Genomic DNA, 22,366 nt, shown 5'->3' on the forward strand with positions numbered 1-22,366 from the left:
ATGTTTTATAGTTTTGATTTTGAATGAAGCAGTTATAAACAGCAACACCATACAATTTCAAAAGCAACTCCCTAATATTGCTAGTTTATTTTTAATAATCACACTAACAATATTAATGGCCATAAAAATAATAATTATTTTATATCGATCAGATTCCTATTATATGCCAAGCACTGTGGGACAACACAGTAATGATTCTCACTGTTGATCTTTAGAGCTAGTCCATGGGTAAATCATAATCAGTAGTTTTGCAGATGAGGAAATTGAAGCAAAGGGATTTTTAAAAAGTAGAAAATAATTGTGGGGCACTGTAGTTTCACAGCACTTTTACCACTGCTATTACTGCTCCATTTTACATTGCAGTTATTTCCCCATCATTCTGTTTGTTTTTATTGTTGATGGTGTTCCTGGTGTGAATTTAAAAATTTAAATTGTGTGTTGCTGTAAATACAAGTTTTCAAATGCATTAGCACTTGAAACAATCATTTAGTAGGCCATTCTTTCGTCAGCCAGTATTATGATATATAAAATTCTAATGTAACAGGTTTCATACTTTATACTCAAATAATAAGATGTGGTGAGTTTAGATTTTTTTTTAGTCTTATCTACTCTCAGACAGCCGATGGTTCTTCCACTTAAAACGTCAATTAAAGTTTTTGAGTTTAAAAAAGATATTTGCTGTGGTGTCATCTTTTCTGTCAGTTGGAAACTGATATTCTCTGCCAGGAAATTTCTTTCTTCCACAGGTCTCTGCCACTAACTGTCACCTCCCCCAAACCCCTCATCACTGCATTGAAGGGGAAGCTGACACGGCCCTGGATTCAAGAACTGGATGGGCCTCTCTTCTAAGTCTGTAATACTTGGCAGACCCTTGCTGAATGAATCTTGTCTTACCTCCTCACTCTGTATGGAACGCTGATTTTTCTCATCCTCTGTGGCATTTTGACTGATTTTCTCTTCAATCTAGTTAGCAATCCAACTGTAACAATGGCTCTTAGCCTACAGGCCCTGAAAACTGACCCATTTTCTCTTATTTCCCTGACTCTTTAAGTTTTGTTTTGTTTTAGCCTTTGGCTGCAGAATCACTTTTTCCTAAGCATAACAATTCCTTTGACAACTCTACTAGTCAGCATTCGCCATGATTTTTGTGTCGCCTGCAGTGCTGTAAAGAACACTTAAGATCCACGTGCTGCACTGTGGAACAGCAAGAAACTGCTTCCCTCACTGAATATACCATGTGCTCATTTTCACCCTAATGCTGCTCTCTGATGATGGCATGAGATAGTTTCCATGGAAATCTCCCTCAGGAGATAACAGATATTAGGTTATCAATCTTCTTCTGCTTTTAACTTCTCCCTCAAAACACATCAGGTTTCTAGCATTTCATGCCCTGACACTCTGAATGAGGGCCAAAGAATGTGCAGCTGAACCTGAGACCTTGAAGATTATATCTTTTCAATTCTCCTTGCCTATCTGTTTCTCTTATCCATCTCATGCTGAAAGGGGTTCTGTTACTCCTCTTTGGTTTTAATATCTAAAAGAAACTTCCTCTACATCCCAAACTCTTTGCTTTCTATCCTTGTTCTAGCTGGCACCCTCTAACAGGAGTAGTTGATAACAGTAGACCACTAATGAAAGAAAGGAAAACTCAATAATATCCAGAAGGCACAATATTTTATATATATATATATATATATATATATATATGTATGCACACACATATATACAAATACACACGCACACACAGACACACACACACACACACACACACACACACATATATATTCTGAACGGTTTCAACTAATTCTTTTCTTATAGTAATACATCCGAATTTTAGCAAATTCTACTTGTTATAAAATAATGCAAATACATTATTGGCATAAGTTAAACATTTTTTTCCACATTACTACATTTAAATCAAGTCCCAACACCAACATGACACTGCAAAAGTGCAAACTAAATTTTACTATTATATTTGTAAATGATTATTGAAATTTAAGTTCAGTTCTGTCGATCAGTTGTGTCTGACTCTTTGTGACCCCCATGGACTGCAGCCCGCCCGGATTCCCTGTCCATCACTAACTCCTGGAACTTGCTCAAACTCATGTCCATCAAGTCGGTGATGCAATCCAACCATCTCATTCTCTGTTGTCCCCTTCCCCTCTGGCCTTTAATCCTTCCCAGCATCAGAGTCTTTTCTAATAAGTCAGTTCTTCGCACCAGGTGGCCAAAGTATGGAGCATCAGCTTAAGCATCAGTCCTTTAATGAATATTCAGGACTTATTTCCTTTAGGATTGACTAACTTGATCTCCTTGCTGTCCAACAGACTCTCAAGAGTCTTCTCCAACACCACAGTTCAAAAGCATCAATTCTTCAGTGCTCAGCTTTGTATATAGTTCAACTGTCACATCCATACATGACTACAGGAAAAGCCATAGCTTTGACTACATGGACCTTTGTTGGCAAACTAATGTCTCTGCTTTTTAATATGCTATCTAGGTTTGTCATAGCTTTTCTTCCAAGGAACAAGTGTCTTTTGATTTCATGGCTGTATCCACCATCTGCAGTGATTTTGGAGCCCAAGAAAATAATATCTCTCACTGTTTCCATTGTTTCCCCATCTGTTTGCCATGTTCTGATGGGACCATGATCTTAGTTTTCTAAATGTTGAGTTTTAAGCCAACTTTTTCACTCTTCTCTTTCACTTTCATCAAGAGGCTCTTTAGTTCCTCTTCATTTTCTGCCATAAAGGTGATGTCCTCTGCATATCTGAGGTTACTGATGTTTCTCTCTGCAATCTTGATTCCAGCTTATGTTTCATCCAGAATGGCATTTCACATGATGTTTTCTGCATATAAGTTTAATAAGCAGGGTGACAATATACAGTCTTGACATACTCATCCCAATTGGGAACCAGTCTGTTGTTCCATGTCCAGTTTTAACTTTTGTTTCTTGACGTACATACAGATTTCTCAGTAGGCAGGTAAGGTGCTCTGGTATTCCCATCTCTTGAAGAATTTTCCACAATTTGTTGTGACCCACACAGTCAAAGGCTTCAGTGTAGTCAATGAAGCAGAAGTAGATGTTTTTCTGGAATTCTCTTGCTTTTTCTATGATCCAACAGATGTTGGCAATTTGATCTCTGGTTCCTCTGCCTTTTCTAAATCCAGCTTGAACATCTGGAAGTTCTCATTTCACATACTGTTGGAGCCTAGCTTGGAGAATTTTGAGCATTACTTTGCCAGTGTGTGAGTCTACCACAATTGTGCAGTAGTTTGAATATTCTTTAGCATTACCTTCCTTTAGGACTGGAATGAAAACTGAACTGTCCTGTGGCACTGCTGAGTTTTCCAAATTTGCTGGCATACTGAGTACAGCAGTTAATAGCATCATCTTTTAGGATTTGAAATAGCTCAGCTGGAATTACATCACCTCCACTAGTTTTGGTTCTAGTGATACTTCCTAAGGCCCACTTGAGTTCAGCCTCCAGGATGTCTGACCCTAGGTGAGTGATCACACCATTGTGGTTATCTAGATCATGAGGATCTTTTTTTTATAGTTCTTCTGTGTATCCTTGCCACCTCTTCTTAATATCTTCTGCTTCTGTTAGGTCCATACCATTTCTGTCCTTTATTATGCCCATCTGTGCATGAAATGTTTCCTTGGTTCTCTAATTTTCTTGAAGGGATCACTAGTCTTTCCCATTCTATTGTTTTCCTCTATTTCTTTGCATTGATCACTTAGGAAGTCTTTCTTACCTCTCCTTGCTATTCTATGGAACTCTGCATTCAGATGGCTATCTTTCCTTTTCTCCTTTGCCTTTAGCTTCTCTTCTTTTCTCATCTATATAAGGTCTCCTCAGACAACCATTTTGCCTTTTCACATTTTTTTTCTTGGGGATGGTTTTGATCACCGCCTCCTGTACAATGTTATAAACCTCTGTCCATAATTGTTCAGGCACTCTTGTCTATCAGATCTAATCCCTTGAATCTATTTGTCACTTCCACTATATAATCATAAAAGATTTGATTTAGGTCATACCTGAATGGTCTAATTCCCTACTTTCTTCAATTTGAGTCTGAATTTGGCAATAAAGAGTTCATGAGCTGAGCCACAGTCAGCTCCTGGTCTTGTTTTTGCTCACTGTAGAGAATCTCTCCATCTTTGGTTGTAAATAATACAATCAATCTGATTTTGGTATTGACCATCTGGTGAAGTCCATGTGTAGAACCGTCTCTTGTGTTGTTGGAAGAGGGTATTTGCTATGACTAGTGCATTCTCTTGGCAAAACTCTGTTAGTCCCTATTGACATATACTGAACACTTATTATGTTCTAGATATTGTTATAAGTGCCTTATATATTTCCTCAATTTAACAAAATGTCCACACATACAAAATAACTTTCCTAAGATGTTATACCTAGAAGCAATGGAACCAAGATTTGATTCTTAGAAATCTGACTCCAGAGATTGTCCTCTTAGTCACCAGCCTACACTGTGTCCTAATGCTTCAAACCAGTAATTTCAATTAATTACATGAAAATGAGTGCACTCTTATTTTTTTTAACTTCACTCTTAATAAAAGTATTTAAAGCCCTATGCTTTTTCATTCTTATGTTTTACTATGATTCTATATATTCTCTGCACTATTTTGTCTTATAATTGCTAATCACAATTACACTTTCCTGACTCCTCTATTAATAGTTCCTTTTGTGATATACATTTCTTCAGTTTCTGCCTGATATGTCAGATACACATTCTTTTGTCAAATGTATTAATTAATTTATTTTTGCCACTCTGTGCTGCTTGTGGCAGGTTCTTAATTACCTGACCAGGGATTGAACCCATGTTCTAGCAGTGAAAGTACCAGGTCCCAAAACCGGACTGCTAGTAAATTACCCAGATGCACATTCTAAAGTTCATTTTAAGTAACATGATATTCAGATATCTAGGAAATTTTTTAAATGTTGTATTAAGGCTCCTAAGCAAGGAAAAGAGATGATTCTTAGTCATTAGCTCCTGCAAGAAGCCTTACATAGTTCCAGGACACATTAACTGGCCTTGTCTCTGTGAAGAACTCTTATTTTTTTCTGAATTCTTGCAAATTTCATAGGGCTGGTGCTTTCCTCTTGGAATGGTAAATCCTTGCACTTGCTGGATCCACTCTGAGGCCTCACTGATTCTCTCATTGCATCGTTAATTCTCACAGCCCTCCCTGTGTCTATGGCTGCAAGGCAATTTTGCAAACAATCCCAACCCCATTGTTTTTAAAAATATGTGATTGGATGTTGGAATAGCTCTTTAGAATTATTGCCTTTGTAACTAGTAGTCTGTTTAACCTGGTGCTACATTATAATTAAATACACTTAGTTCCCTTTTTACTTTTATTATCTTACCAGTGGACCATCATATTTTCAGAACTTTTTAGCTTCGCTATAACCTGGAGATTGCTACAGAGTTCTCATTGGTTTTTATCAATTTAAAGAAAACAACCAGAGTTCACATTGTGCTAAATACACATAGTATTTGACAGTGACCCATGCTTTATCTATTTCTTTTAATCTTCAAAAATACTGATATTTATGAGATCTTGGTGTTTGTGCCTGCTAAGTTGCTTCAGTTGTGTCCAGCTCTTTGCAACCCTATGGACTCTAGCTCATCAGGGTCCTCTGTCCATGGGGATTCTCCAGGCAAGAATACTGGAGTGGGTTGCCATGACCTCCTCCAAGGGGTCCTCCAGACTCAGAGATCCAGTCCACCTCTTCTGCATGTCCTGCACTGACTGGGGGATTCTTTACCACGGGTACCACCTGGAAGCTCAGTTCATTTCAGTCACTCAGTCATGTCTGACTCTTTGAGACACCAAGGACTGCAGCACACCAGACTCCCTGTCCATCGCTAATTTCCAGAGGTTGCTCAAACTCATGTCCATCGAGTTGGTGATGCCATCCAACCATCTCATCCTTTGTCGTCCCCTTGTCCTCTTGCCTTCAATCTTGCCCAGCATCAGAGTCTTTTCCAATAAGTCCCAGTGAAAGGTACTTGCTATCACTGTGTAAGGCTGACAATGTGGCCAGAACTAAAATTTGTGAACTAATGTTTGAGGAGGTGATCAGATCTTGTGAGGTACTTAACGCCACAGGAAGGCATGTCCAAGAATTGTAAATATGGGAACGTTCCATGATGCTGATTCACAGAGGAAAAAAATCCCAGGATTAGTTTGGCTTTAAATATAGACAGCTGAGGCAAGAACAAATATATGTGGAAAGAGGGAGGATTTTCTTTATAAAAATATTGTAGTGGTTTCTTTATCTTGCATACTCTTAATTATATAGCAGCATAGAGCTGCACTTATTAAATAATTTGGGATGGGCTTTATCCTTTACCATTTTCTGATAAAAGTTTTTATGGAATCCATATTATTTTCCTTCTAAATGTTTGGTTATAATCATCTAGCAAATTCATCTGGGTCTGGAAAATTCCTTGTTGGAAGGTTTCAAACTACAATTTCTCAAGTAGATATGACAGTACTTAGATTATCTATTTCTTTCAAAATGAGCTTCAGTAGTTTGTACATAGCAAGAGATTTTCTCATTTGTCTTAGTTATTAAATATAATGAAGTTAATTTTTATTTTGTAACTGTATATTTTCTATTTATTTCCTGATAATTTTGACTAAGTTTGTAAGTTATTTTAATCTTTTAAAAAGTCAGTTCATACACCCATTCTTGTAAATTTTAAGGAGATATGTGTGATATCCAACAATAAAATAATAAAGTTATCCTTTTTAAACAGGTATCAACAGAACAATGAATCAAATTTCAAGTGTTAAAGCAATATTTAGGCCAACTAGCATTTATGAAAATATAAGAATTCACAATCACTATAGTTGATTGTACATGAATACACTCACAATATGATTTTAAAAGTTTAAAAATGGACTTTAAAGATAGAACTTATAGAGTTTTTTCTTCTACAGAAGAGAAAGAAGAATATAAAGTTTTACTGAGTATAATATACTTAATAAGCTTTAAATATTTTAAAATATTGATGTTTCTACATGTATGCGAAACAAAAATTTGCCAAAATCACTTGTGTATACTTCTGTTTCCTTTCAATACCTGGGGGAAACAGCACAGAATTTAAGCAAAATAGTAAATACAGAAAGATCAGAAACAATGCAATCAATCAGTAGTCATATAAAAATCTGGAAATCATGATAAACTTAGATTTCTCTTCGTCACTGCCAACTTGTAGAATAAAATAGGAATTCTATTTTTACTTACCTAAAAATCCTACCTCAAAATCCTACCTCAAAAATGCTCAAAATATCCTCCATCAGAGTAAAAAAAAAAAAAGAAGAATTTCAAGAGACAAAGTAATTAAATATAAATCCTGGATACTTAAGCAATTAAGAAAATAATAGGGACATCTGCAGGGGAGGTAGAATAATACAAAGTAATGCTAATGCTAAATATCTCATCTTGTACAGGAAAGAATCACTAGGTGTAATTTAATTATTTATAATTAGTTTAATTTAAATGTTCTTTTAAAAATATACACAATATCAGGAGAATTCTATATATTCTACCAGAATTTGTATGCAAATACACTTGTGTGTAAGATTCCATACATTAATATATGTGTGTACATTCCCTTACTTAAGATCATCTGATAATATCGTTCTGCAACCTGTAATGTCTCTTTAAAATGTTTTAAGCTTATTTCCATATTAGCACTTTGTAGTAACATATTCAGTAATAATTGTACCAAATTTTTTAAATGTATTGCAATACATTCATCTGGTGCATTTATATTTCTCGTTTTCACTTTTGTCATCAATGCTGTGAGGATATAAACATGTTCATGAATTTTCATTAGTACTTGTCCAAGTGAACATGTAAAATATTCTTTATTATTTTATAAATCATTTATGTTCTCAGACATCTCACTATTTCTTTTCTTCCCTGATGAATACCTTTTACTGTTGCTAGTAAGAGTAATAATTATTACCATTGCATTTATTTTACCATAGTGGTAATAATTATTACTCTTACTAGCAACAGTAAAAGGTATTCATCAGGGAAGAAACAATACAATTAATCAGTAGTCATATAAAAATCTGGAAATCATGATAAACTTAGATTTCTCTTCCTCACTGCTAACTTGTAGGAGCTTTGACATTCATTTGAGGAGCAGATGTAGATTTTTGATTCATTCCAGTGCTTTTACTAACGTATGGTGCTAGTGGTAAAGAACCCACCTGCAAATGCAGGAGACATAAGAGACGTGAGCTGGATCCGTGGGTAGGGTAGATCCCCTGGAGGAGGGCATGGCAATCCACTCCAGGATTCTTGTCTGGAGAATACCCATGGACAGAGGAGTCTGGTAAGCTAGAGTCCATAGGGTCGCAAAGAGTCAGACACAACTGAAGCAACTTAGCACTCACTCATGCTAATAATTCATAAATTTCTACCTCTGGCAAATTTTTCTCCTGTCTCCAGAGTGAAAAATTAAAATACCTTGATGCCCCAAGATCACCTAAAATCATTATGTCCCATAATGTCTGAAATTATACTTAGGAAAGAGGAAATATGGGCTTCCCAAGGGGCACTAGTGGTAAAGAACCCTCCGATCAATGCAGGAGATATCAGAGGTGGGCTCGATCCCTGGGTCAGGAAGATCCCCTTGCGGAGGGCATGGCAACTCACTCCAGTATTCTTGCCTAGAGAATCCCATGGACAGAGGAGCCTGGTTGGTTACAGTCCATGGGGTCGCAGAGTTGGACACGACTGAAGCAACGTGTATTGCACACAAGGAGGAAATATAAGGGAGATTCCTTTCTCTGTCCTGCAGGTCCAGTGTATGTAGGATGCAGACTGATTATAGTAGTATTACTGGTAATAGTAACAATAGACAACCTTCCTTCATTTTCATTACATGCTATGCAGTGTTTTTATATAAACCATTTTACTTAATAATTTTAACACCCTTATAAGTTACATAATATTTTGTGCCTATTGTAAAGATAAGTGTACAGAATTCCAGAAAGAGTAAATGCACTCTGTCAAGGCCATACATCTGAAATTCAACTTGAACTCAGAGCCCAAATGCTCAGCCCATTACATCAGGATGCTAAATACGTGAGTACTATTTTCTCTGATTTACAGAGGTCATATTACAGGAGGATGAACTAATACCCTGATTTGAGATTTTTTTTTTTCATTTTTTTAGTGTGTGTGGGTGGGCTGTGTCTTCAGTTCTCCTGTTTGTCTATATTAACATAAAATTGAAATTAGCCATTGAATTACTTTGCTTTAAACTTGTAACAAAGCTCACTATTACACAGACTCTAAAGTGTCCGTGGTCTGACACTGTCCTGAACAAAAGCAGTGAAACAAGATTTTAACATTATCTGATTTACTCAAATCTTTATGCTATTTTTCTCTCTTAATGCTGTCATGATATAAGATTTCCAATATAATTGTAGGTACTCGTCAATTAGTGGAGTTACACAGAGAATTGAAGAACTACGCTGTTTAATCTACATCAGCAAAATTTCTTGCTCAAAGAAAAGACTTGGATAAATTTCTCCTGAATTTGCTTGGTCTTAACTCCATAAATGATGGGGTTGAGAGTGGGTGGTACCATCACATAAAGATTGGCAAGAAGGATATGTATATGGAGTGGTATACTGTGGCCCCCAAATCGGTGAGCAAAGAATGAAAAAAAGGCTGGGGTATAGAACAGTAATATAACACAGACATGGGAGCCACAGGTACCCAGAGCCTTGAGCTGGGCATCTTGGGAAGGAATTCTAAACACAGTAGAGAGTATTAGGGCATAAGAGATGATGATAAGCACCACATCCAGGCATGTGGAAAATAGAGCCACAATCACCCCATAGTAGATGTTGACTTGGATGTTATCACAGGCAAGCCTGGCAATGCCCATATGTTCACAGTATGAGTGACGAATAATGTTCCTTCCACAGTAAGTAAGCCGATAAACCAGAAAAACCAAGGGGAGACAGATGAGGAAACTCCTAATTATGGAAGCAATGCCTATTTTTCCAATGAGTGAGGGTGTTAGAATGGTCGTATATCTTAGTGGATAACAGATGGCTACATAGCGATCAAATGCCATGGCCAGCAATATGGCAGACTCTGCCACAAAGATGAATTGGAGGAAAAACATCTGGGACACACAGCTACCAAAAGATATACTCCCTTCTTGGAACCAGAAGATTGCTAACATCTTGGGTGTGGTGACAGTGGAAAGAAAGATATCTGCCAAGGCTAACATGGAGAGGAAAAGGTACATGGGTTCATGAAGACTGTGCTCAGTGAAGATCAGAAATAGTAAGAGAGTATTTCCTACAACAGCGACTATGTACATGGAACAAATGGGGATGGAGATCCACGTGTGTGCATCTTCCAGTCCCGGGATCCCAATCATGGTGTACCAAATGTCTCTAAGGTTAGTGTAGTTTGAAGAGGTTGTCATCTTTTACTCTGTCCTCTGATGCTGAACCCTGAAATAGGGTGAGGGAGAGAGAAAGAGAATGAGAATGAAGTATCAGGGCTATTTTATCAGATTAAGTGTGACTCTTGGCATTGCAGTAATTTAACTGCCTTAAAAAAGGATGGTAATAAGTAATGATTCAAGGATGATGAGCCAAATAGACTTCACTGACATGAAAGTTACCATGACTTAATAGAGCTAATGCTATTGGTAATAATAACGAAAATAACAATAATAATAATAATAAACATTGAATGGGCTTACAATTTCATTTAGGCACTGTGACCAATACATTATATTTATTAACTTAGCATCATACAAGAAAACTTCTTTATAAGCTCTTTATAAGTATCATCAGTTTTCCTTCTTGTCTGACTAGTCATTCCTGGTGATTAATAGACACTTTTTTTCCTAGAGCTAAAGAAAAAAGTGTTCAGAATACTGGTGTGGCCTTTTAGGGAGCTAAATAACAGTCATTATTCTTATGATTTAATATGAAGACTTTCATTATCTATTGAGAAGAACTTAGAAAGAGTAATGTAAGTGTAGACAGTCCTTACTTTGAACAGTGTTTTTCTAACTTAAGAGTGTGCATATTGAAACCATGTTCTCTTTGCATGGTCCCAGGATGCATGCATTTCAGGTGAACTAATCCTGTGCAAAGCAAGGACTCATAAATCATTATTCTAACACAGAACATTTGTCCTCTCATCACTCATGCACATTACCTTCTTCCCTCCAATCTCACTTGCCCACCCACTTTTTTTTCTCTTTTCCCATTTATTTCTCCCAGCTTATATTCAAATATTTGTCCTTTCCTTCTCTTCTTTTTTTTTAAGCTCAAATTTGAATACTATTTCCAGAGAAAAGAAAAAAAAAAAAACAGCTTTTAGATAACAAAATAGAAAATGAGTTTCTAGCACTCAAGAACTAAACACACAAGCATTAAACAAGTTAAAGAATATTTCTTTAAGCTCACTCTGTATTTAATACCTCACTGAGAAAAGAATCAAATATGGATCATAAATATTTTCTATTTCAAGGATTCCTACCCTTGTGAAGGTCAGGAAATGTGGACAACAAAACACCTCCCTTCAAAGAAGATCAGGATAAAATAATTTGAGATATTCAATCACATGTGTATGACACAAAGAAGCCTAACAACCTTCACTAGAGAGATAATGAAAAGATTCGTGGAAGTGTGGTCATTATTCTGTTTCTCAGAAACAAAAAACTTCAGGAAAGAACAAAAAAGACAAACAAAAAGCTAAAGTAAGGTATTTAAATCACTGTAAAAATAAGATCATCTAGCTTCTTGAGAGCTTAGAGATATAAGAAATATGACTGAGCAAGTAGATTGTGTCTTGACCATAAAGAATTTTAAAAGTCAAGCTAATGGCTTCTTGGCTTTGAGTTTAGTTTGTCACATGAAGAACTAATTTATTAGTCAACAGTTATTTACTGAGTCTCTAATGTTTTAGCAAAGCTTTAAGAAGAATATAATATGATAAAATTAAGATTTATTTTTTCAGAGAAGCTTTTGCTGGTGGGCAATTCTTTTCTTAAACCTCCTATCTCCCAGTAGCATAGCTAAACAATTCTTAATTACAAACTTTGCAATATTGTTCACTAATACATTTCAATTTCCATGATAGCTATGAGTATATCTTCAGCATCCAGTATAATACATTTTTGTTGAGTAAATATAATTTAAAAGTTGGTGAAATTGATTGAAATGAAGGAAGATAGCTACCCAGAGTTGCTCTAGGAAATTTTGCAGCAGATCAAAGCAGCCAGGAATGTAGCTTTAACAGTGAAAACAGGGTATAGAGAAGAAATATGTCTAGAAAAAATAAAAAAATCACTGTCAGGTGATAGGTTATATGAGGGATAAATGAAATGCAATAAAATATTTTGAGACATATTGTTCTGGAAAGAATAATGATACCTCTAACCAATAAAGGGAATAAGCTAGGAGATGCAGAATTCAGATAAAGTTAATGCAATTGTTCTGAAGCTATGAACATTTAACATGTCTATGGAATGACTGAGAAAATCAATGTGACTGACTGACTCAAACTTGCCTAGTACCCTGGAAAGAGAACTGGACTACGTATGAGGCTATAGCTGAGCTGTAGCCTCAGTTATGCCATCAACAGACTGAGATCTTGGTAGAGGCATTTCACCACTCTGAACTCTCTATACATTCTAGATTGGGATCAAATTAACTCATAGATGGTTCCCTTCTAGATACAGAAATCTAAACTTCATTTCCCACTTGTGAGCAATTCCTTCTTTAAACTTTCTTCTTCTTTGATTTCCTTGATCCCATTATACCCCTGTCTTCCTACTACATTTCCACGGTTCTGAGTCTTTTCTCCAGTGCTATTCTTATTATTTACAGTGTTATCATTATTGCTGTTATTGCCATTGTTATTGCTCTTATTGTTCAGAGCCACTTCCAAACTGTTGTGTTGAGAGTAGAATGTCAGATAAAAACATTAGACCTTCACTAGTGTCTAGTGAAAACCATTGGGCTTTCACTAGCATCTAGTACAATTTCAAGAAATTAGTGAGGATAAAGTCTGATCACAGACTGCAAGACATTGGATATGTAACAGCTGAAAACAGCAGTGGTAGCCAACTTGAGAATATTGGGGCTGAGGAAAGGAAAACAGTAACTAGAAATATCAAAAGGTACTAGGAAATTTTCTTTTGAACAAAAGAAATAAACATGATGCTTAAAGTCAGTGGAGTCTCACAGTAAAGAATTTGAAGCAAGAAAGTAAACAGCTTTTGCTGTTAAGTTCCCATCATAGAAAAAAATAAATCATCCAAGCTACCATATGGGTGTTCTGCTTCTTTCCCTGAGGCAAAATGGAGTCAGAAGAATATGGAGTATATGGAAAATTTTCAAAAGACTCACATTTGATCCGGATATTTATAATAAATTGAAAGGCAATGCTTATTAGGGTACTTCTCTGATGGCTCAGCAGTAAAGAATCCACCTGTCAATGATGGAGATGTGGGTTCAGTCCCTGGGTCAGGAAGGTCCCCTGGAGAAAGAAATGGCAACCCACTCCAGTATTCTAGACTGTGAAACCCCATAGTAAGAGACGCTTGGCTGGCTAAAATTCATGGGCTCACAGAAGAGTTGGACATGACTGAATGACAAAACAACAACAACAACAAAATGCTTATTAGAGTTAGTGTCAAAGCTCATATAGAAAAAAATAGAGAGGGAGAGAGAAAGAGAGAGAGACAGAGATATTATTGAAAACAAAAGCTGTGTAGAACAGAAAACAAATGAAAAAGCCATTGTCCAAGAGAAGTGAAGGCTATCAAGGTGAGAAGAGAGAAATATTTTATAGCAGAGTCGAGGATGAGTCAACTGATTCTTCTTCAGCAAAGTTCAATTTTTCAGAATCAAGAAAAATTAAACAGAAAGAGGAGATCTAATCACAAGAGATCATAGTTGGCTGGCAATTGAAGGAAATGATGAATGAATGTGCAAGTGGTTCCCAAAGATAAATGAGATTCCAAGGGACCAATAGAGAAAAAGCAGGTTTGGTCAGGGAAGGGGTGGGGGAGGAAGGAATTTTTTTCTTGTTCACCTGACGCTAATCAAGCACAAAATTCTGTCCTGGATCTTTCTAATCTCGTTTCTCCATAACTACAGGTCTGCAATTATATTCCTCATTCATATTTTTTTTTCCTCTTACGCTCACTCTATCCACTTTCCTTTTAGAAGTACTTTCATCTTTTAAGTGAATGTGTACTAATATATTAAAATAAATCCATACAGACACAGAAATGAGCTGATTTTGAAAACCAGCTTAGGTATCAATTCAACCATAGTTTCTAAGATAAGTAGAGATACCATGATCCTCATAGTCCACTGTCTAGGCTTCAAAAAGAAGCATTTAGCCATTCAGTTCTATTCTAAAGATCTTCTAGAACCTCAATATTTCCTATTACAATTTCCATTATTTCCCTTCTCCCCAATACTCACTGGTTACCTCACTCAAAGCAACTTCTTACGGCATCAGTGGGATCATATTGAGGAACTGTGGTAGAAGGAGATGCCATAAATAGTGAGCCAGCTGATCTGAAAAACCTCGGAACTTTGTCAGACACATGTCTTGCAACAGCGCTCATGGGTTTGTTACTTACCAAGAAGGAAGTTGCACTAAATGCTCTTCTTTAAATTTTTTTTCTCCTTATTCCCAACCATTTTTATCTTTCTTTCTCATATTCTCAGCTTGTGATTTAAGTCATAATTTATTATTTTCATTGTTTTTACCATCCTAATTCTATCTTGTTCCAAATAGATAAGAATACAATTCCCCATTGGGGGGAAAAAAAAAAGCCTCAGTATGTAAAAACCACTATCAGAGCCTCCTGAGATGCCAGCTCTTTCAGTTCTGTGAAATTGGCTTCCACACCCATTACATCTAGCCTTATGTCTCAACTCCTTTTCTGTTTTAGATAAAATGAGACAAACTTCTTCTGCAATAAACTATTCCAAAGAGAGTTTTAACCAGCAAGCTGAAAATAAATAAAGAAACCACACACAAACCTGTGAGATAGAATGTTAAAAAAAAAAAAAAAAGAATCTCAAGAATCTGTGACTGACTACAGTCAGAGCAAAAAAACACCAGGCCCTTTTCTTCTGATGATCCCGACTTTAGATTTATCCCAACTTTTAAATCCTGAAAAATTTCTTCCTCACAAAGACTGGCTGTTTCAAAAGTTATAAATCACCCTTCAATGAACCCTTCGTTATATTGAAAGATCATGGTTTGGCCAGGTAGCCAGAGATTCTCATTATTAACAAACATCATTTCACAAGCATTGGACATGCTCCCACTCCCAGTCTTGGGTCACCTTAAATCATGGCCCTGGGCAGGTGCTATAATGTAAGCATATATGGCAAGAAAATAATCACAGGTCCTTTGGACTAGGAGTGAGACTAGTATGATATCTGAGACTCACAGGACCCCTTCAGAATTCATCAAGCAGTCACCTACTGTCCAATATCAGACACCAGGTCCTCATTACCTCCTTTATTCTACAGCCACAGACTTACAGACATTCCATAAGACAGGTTGTCTGTTCTTGACCTAGGTTCCAATGTTGGCTCGGAGGCTGGTTCTATAGTTTTCTCTATCCCAGGAGAACTAAAACCCAAGAGAATTTGGGAATACAGAAAAGTATCTGTGGTCTTCTGAATTCTTGATCCTTTTATTAAGGCCAAGAAAGACCCACTGAATGAATAAATAGGCTTATGAGAAGATCATACTTCTTAGACAACCCTGGGGAATTAACAACAGCTGTATTAGTGGCAGCAACCCATACACAGACTGCCCTGAAAGACACAAAAAATCATAGAAATATAGGATGTTGTCAAGGTTTCCATTTATTAAATGCATGAACTGTTGTGACAGTTGGAAGGTCTATTTTTTAGTGTTGAGGGCACACAATCCTTAGGAATTTACTGTCTCTCAAAAAACATAAAAAAATCCATGGCGAGGTAGAGCAATCAAATATTTCGAAGACTTTTTTCTTATTAAATATGAGTAAAATATATTAATAGGTACTTGGGCAAACTTCAGGAGATGGTGAAAGACAGGGAAGCCTGGAGTGTTGCAGTCCATGGGGTCATAAAGAGTCGGACATGAATGGGTGACTGAACAACAACAAAATGTAAAGCAATATATGGGGCTTTCCTGGTGGCTCAGATGGTATAGAATCTGCCCTGAGTGCAGAAGCCCTGGGTTCAGTTCCTGGTCAGGGAAGATTCCCTGGAGAAGGGAATGGCTACCCACTCCAGTATTCTTGCCTGAGAAATCCCATGAACCTGGCGAGCTACAGTCCATGGGATCACAAAGAGGCAGACATGACTGAGCTACTAACCCTTTCACTTTCAAAGCAATATACACTCCTCAAACCCTGCTAACTGTTTAGTTTAGGAAGGGAGATATGTATGTGGGGGAAAATTAGCCTTCAATATCAGCTACTATTGCCATAGCACTTAGTAAGTTTAAAACATATTTCTGATGTATCAGTACTTTTAAAAACACAATGACCCCTGATATTATTATGTTTCCAGTGACTAGATGAGGGCACTGAAGTCCTGAAAGTTCACCTGCACATACAGTAAGAAATCGAGCTAAAAGTTGAATGTAGGTTTGCCTTTGTCCAATCCCATGCTCTTCTTAGACAACAATGCCATTAAAAATTTAGAGTGACCAAGCAAAAGAAGTGCTTTTCCAACAGAACAAAAATCATTAATTTAAAGTCAGAAACTGTTTAGGCATAGTTTATTATTTCTATATGGAAGATACTATGCAAATGGTATTGGAGTGTATGGATTATACTTAAACTCTATGGCAGAGATCCAATACCCCATCATTCACCTACCTCAACCAGAATTGCAATGTTAAAGAGAAAGACTCCAATTTGAAAGGAGTGGGATAAAAATGTGATAATAGATCTATCAGATCTATCTATATTTCTTTATATAGTATCACTCTGATATAATCAGACAGAGGTTGTTTCTGGCTTGTGCATAACTCTACCCTTGGTTCTTTCTGATGTCCACCTGTGGTTTGCCCTCGGTAATCCAATACATCCCAGCAACACAATAGATAATGCTGGTTCATGATTAACGATTTAGCCAACATGAACTCTGGTTTTAGGGAACTGAAAGGGCAACAAGATCTATAGTTCATCGATACAATGAGATTCTTAAAGAACTATGGCATTTACAGGTTTAACTGTGTTGCTAATTTTTCTTTTGAGGGCTTCCCAGGTGGTACTAGTGGTAAAGAACCTTCCTGCCAGTGCAAGAGACTTAAGAGACACGTGTCTGACCCCTGAGACAGGAAGATTCCCTGGAGGAGATCATGGAAACCCACTCCAGTATTCTTGCCTGGAGAATCCCATGGACAGAGGAGAATGGCAGGCTACAGTCCACAGGGTCGCAAAGACTTAGACACAACTAAAGTGACTTAGAACACATGCATGCACATTTCCTTTCTCTCAGGGTGGGAGATATGAGATCAGCAAGGAAAATGGCATGTTACAGCAAAGAACACAAACAGATAGTTCTTAGACCAGAAGGAGAAAAAACTAGAGCTTAAACACTATAAAAAGTTTTCACATGCATTGATCTGGACAATAAGCAATATACTTCTCTACCCATTATTCTAAATGTTCATTGAGAAGTAATTATGCCTCATGTTGGATTTTACATTACATTTTTAATCAAACAATAAAACTGTTTATCCTGACAGAGCCCTACACCAATTAAATATACTTTCCTATGACCTTCTCTATCCTAGGAGAGGCCCTGATGAAACCATTGCTATGAGGTTTATACTAGCCTCCAGAGAGAACCAGAAATTCCCTTAACAGTAAAATTCTTCTGTCTAGTAAGGTCAGATACAAGGATAATCTGCTTGGCCAGTGCCCTGCTGGCATTGAACACTGTCAGAAATGAAATAAGCCTGTTGAGAAGGCAGATTAGGTTTAATTAGGGACAGAGAAAGCTCTGAATCTACAATGTCTTATCTTCTTGATAATTGAGTCCAAATATCCCTTCATATTGTGCCTTTAGGATATATGCCTTTGGGTAACGTACAGAACCAAGCAGAACACTTTCCTTAGCACAATGGAAGTCCTCACAGAAGACTTCCATCAAGTTTCAAACTTCCAAGGAGGCTTTACAGTGAAAGTCTAGATATGTTGAGCTTCTAAAAAGGTAGGTCAAATACTAAGGAATTTTAAAATATTGGTGTATATTTTCTTTCCTGTTGTTTGCTTGTTTACTTCTATAGTAAAGTCATGTGGATTAATTTCCCAGGGAAGAGTATAGTATATGTCCCTTAGAACGAAGCATAAGGACAGAGTGGTTACTAGATAGGGAAATGCTCATCAGATACAAAGAAAAAATAAAAGCCCTTCCTGTAAACAATGATGGTGTGAAGTTTAGTAAGAAATGAAATGTGGAAGAAGATGAAGCCCAGTGCTCCCCTCTTATCTAGTCTTCATTCATGGAGTTGGTGAACATGCTGATAAACACCTAAAATACGTTAAGGGAGGCACTGAATGCAAATGGTAAAGTTTGAAATAAGAAATCTGAAATAAAATTGATTTGCAGGCAGCACTGTGCTAACCCGGAGCATTGCCTTAGACTATAAGTGGCATGTGGCATGTCTAGCTAGAGTATCTGGAAAGACATATGCTGAATTTCCAACTTCCATATGCTGTCCATGTGAAGCAGGGACCCTTATGTGTCTCACTGAAGGTGGTTGAAAAGAGCTGTGCTCTTCACTGATGTGCTCTTTACTGCTGTGCTCTGTACTGCTCTAAACTTGTTAGGTGAGTGCCAAGATGAGAAGAATGATCTTAAAGTCAAGGTCTATTAGCAGTATAGTCAATACTGGACCTTCACTGAAATCATTAGCAAGTCAGTAAAGCTACAAAACCAAGGCAAAGGGTGGATTGATGACACTAATATTTTTCTTGTTGTTGTTATACTTAGACAAAAGACACAAGCTACAGAAAATTCAGCAGTGGGTACATTTCAGGATCCAAGAAAGTATAAGCAGTCATAACAGTGTTTTATGCTGATTTTTTCTTTCACTGTAGTGAAATCTTTAGAAGGAAAATGTTTCAATATAAGGATTCAATTTTGAGTTGATTCAAGATACTCATAGCAAGAATGTTTAACACAGGCTTTCTTTAACTCAAAAGACATGATCTACCCTTAAGTGGGAGATTATTTCATGGAAACTTACAATTGCTATTACATATATATGTATTCTCATAATAGTGATCAAGTTGAGAACAGTACTATTCGAAAAAAACCAAAATTTCATGTTATTATTTAAGATGTAGTTGAACATTTTTGATACTGTTAAATATAAATATTTAGTTTATTATAAAGTTACTACTATATTCTTAAATCAGGCTTCCCAGGTAGTGCTAATGGTAAAGAACCTGCCTGCCAGTGCAGGAGATAAAAAAGACAGGGTTCGATCCCTGAGTGAGGAAGATCCCCTGGAGGACAGCATGGCAACCCACTCCAGTATTCTTTCCTGGAGAATCCCATGGATTCAGAAGCCTGGTGGGCTCTAGTCCATCGGATCGCAAAGAGTCTGACATGACTAAAGTGGCTTAGCATGTATGCATACATATTCTTAAATCATTTGTCAAATTGGTAAACCATTTGAAAATACTTAAATGTACTATGTAAATTAGGATTTTTCATCATGCCACATGGAAAAATGAGAATTATATGCCATTACAAGGATACAACAAACCTAGAAAAATGGGTACAAAAGCTAGTTCTGAAGCCAGATTGCCTGGGTTAATATTCCTCTACCATCATTCACTAATGTTACTTAACCTCCTTGGTCCTTAGATTCTTTCTCTGTAAAGTATAAAAAATAGTAGCAAAAATTTCATGAGGATTAATTTAGAAAAATGCAAACAAGTATAACAATGTTTAATATGCGTGTGTGTGCGTGCTAAGTAACTTCAGTCGGTGTCCAAATCTTTGCGACCCTAATGGACTGTAACCCACCAGGCTCCTCTGTCCATGGGATGTGCCAGGCAAGAATACATGTAGAAAGCATGGATTAACTTTTACTATCAATATTAATAAAAGTTCTGAACATGAAAGTTACTTATAAAATCAGTACACTGTGTTGGAATATAGTTTTATAACTGTTAGAAACTCCTTTCTTTTCATGATATAAAACCAGAAGTTCTAATTTTAAAAAATACAGGATATATGAAAATTCATGTTTTGCTCAAGGCAACAGAGGTAATATGTTAATTTGAAAGATGTAATTCTCAGATGTAATATATTGGCAACATGCCCATCACATGAAGGATTGACTGTCAAAGTATATAAAGTATATTATTTTTATATAAATTATTATTATATATTATATAATAATATAAATAATTATAAATAAATATTATATTATTATAATTTATATTTAAATAATATATAATAATATTATATATTATTATTATTATATATTATAATAATATTATAATATAATATTATATTATATTATAATATAATATTATAAAAATAATATTATTAATAATTATTAATAATTTAATAATATTATCAATAATTTGTTAATATTTAAATTATTTTATTAATAATTAATATTATTATATTATAATATTAATATTATAATATTATATAATAATAATATATAATATTATATATTATAAATAAACATAATATTTATAAATAATTGTAAATTATTATGTAAATTATTATTTTTATATAAATTATATATATTATTTTTATATATATAAAGTATATTATTTTTCAAATCAAAATCAACTTCATATGTAAATGGAATAAGAATGGGACTTCCCTGGCAGTCGAGTGGTTATGACTCTGCACTTCCTCTACAGGGGGTGTGGGTTCAATCCCTGGTCTGGGAACGAAGATCCTGCATGCTCCACATCATGGGATAAAACAAAACATGGGTAATAAAATTAAACATACTGTGTTTAATATAAACAAAGTTGGCTCTTCACCTTCCCCTTTCTCTTTTGTCTCCCTTTCCTTCCCTTCCTTTTATTTCTTATCCTGAATGATTATGTCCTGTAACTGTTGGTTGAAGCACAGATGTAGACATCTTTACTGTGTATGGGGTGGGGAGTGGGTATGGCTAATGTGCCTAAACAGGGGGCTTGGTCCTGACAGTTTTGAGGAAGGTGCTTTGTGAGGGGTAGACCAGCATGGGATGTCAGAACAAGAGAGCATGAAAATGATGTTCAGATGGGAGTGGAAGGGAGGGTATCAGCCCAGCAGGAAGTTGGATTCTAAATGTAGCCCAAGTGATGAGCGACAGAGCCTGAGCAAAGTGGTAAGGGTATATACCTGCGAGAGGTGTCCCAAAATGAAATGTGGAGCTGTGTGAGCTAAGGAGGATGTTCCCGCACAGGGACATGGCGGCCTGACACCAAGTGCTGGAACCCAAGTCGGGTGAGGAGTCTTCCGCGCGATAGGCGGAGCCACACACAGGATGTCAGAGACCATCTTGAGTGAGGAGGAAATCTGTACTGGAGAAGTCTGTACTGGAGGAAGTACAGTGGTACCAAATATAACTCTCCATTATATACAGTAGTTTAGACTCAGTATTATTCCACTGTCTCTATTTAATTTGACATGCAGAATACAGTTATAACTATTTTAATGTCCATGTTGGCTATTGCTAGTAGAATGCACACATGCCCAGTTGCTAAGTCATGTCTGACTCTTTGTGACCCCATGAATTGCAGCCTACCAGGCTCCTCTGTCCAATGGGATGTCCCAGCCAAAAATACTGGAGCGGGGTGCCATTTCCTTCTCCATTTGCTAACAGTATATATCTTTGTATATGTTTAAATGAGATGCAGAGTGTGTTGGGATAGCTCAGAATTTTATGTTTATAAGAGAGACTCACATCTTAGTGCTGTGAGATGCAGTGTGTTGAATGACTGTGTGTGGACAGTGTCTGTGGTATGATTGATGTTCTACTCTCTTATGAACAATGGCTTTCTTCTTATGAACAATGGCTTTCTTCTCTTTTTTAAACATGAGTAACTCTGACACTTCATGTAGTCTTAAAAAATTATATAAAACTTAAACTTCTAAGTCCCTAAGAAGTCAACTTCTCTACTAGGGTTCTCTTTATAATAGACTCAGTCCCTGTCTGAAAACATATGCTTTGTAGAACACTTTTTACTAAGCATACTAAGAGAGAATGTAGTAGAATATAGAAGACATCATTGCCAAGAATACATGAATGGGTGACTTGAC

The 22,366-nt window shown here is 36.3% G+C and overlaps 1 protein-coding gene and 1 long non-coding RNA gene across 2 annotated transcripts in view; both read right to left on the reverse strand.

The window, feature by feature from the left end:
* The window catches only part of LOC145525717 (uncharacterized), a 141,327-nt gene that overhangs the window by 51,119 nt on the left and 67,842 nt on the right, over nucleotides 1–22,366 (reverse strand). The window lies entirely within an intron of this gene.
* On the reverse strand, nucleotides 8,780–10,506 carry LOC145525665 (olfactory receptor 52Z1P-like). The gene has a single exon (XM_081539194.1). The coding sequence runs from the start codon at nucleotides 10,504–10,506 to the stop codon at nucleotides 9,550–9,552; it is 957 nt and encodes a 318-aa protein (XP_081395320.1). The 3' UTR covers nucleotides 8,780–9,549.

Source organism: Giraffa tippelskirchi, chromosome 11 (assembly GCF_054371585.1).
Source record: "Giraffa tippelskirchi isolate mGirTip1 chromosome 11, T2T-mGirTip1v1.2.pri, whole genome shotgun sequence".
Taxonomy (NCBI): Eukaryota; Metazoa; Chordata; class Mammalia; order Artiodactyla; family Giraffidae; genus Giraffa; species Giraffa tippelskirchi.

What these genes read in the sequence shown, in the direction of transcription:
- LOC145525665 (XM_081539194.1), bottom strand. Translation starts at nt 10,506, where the DNA reads ATGACAACCTCTTCAAACTACACTAACCTTAGAGACATTTGGTACACC.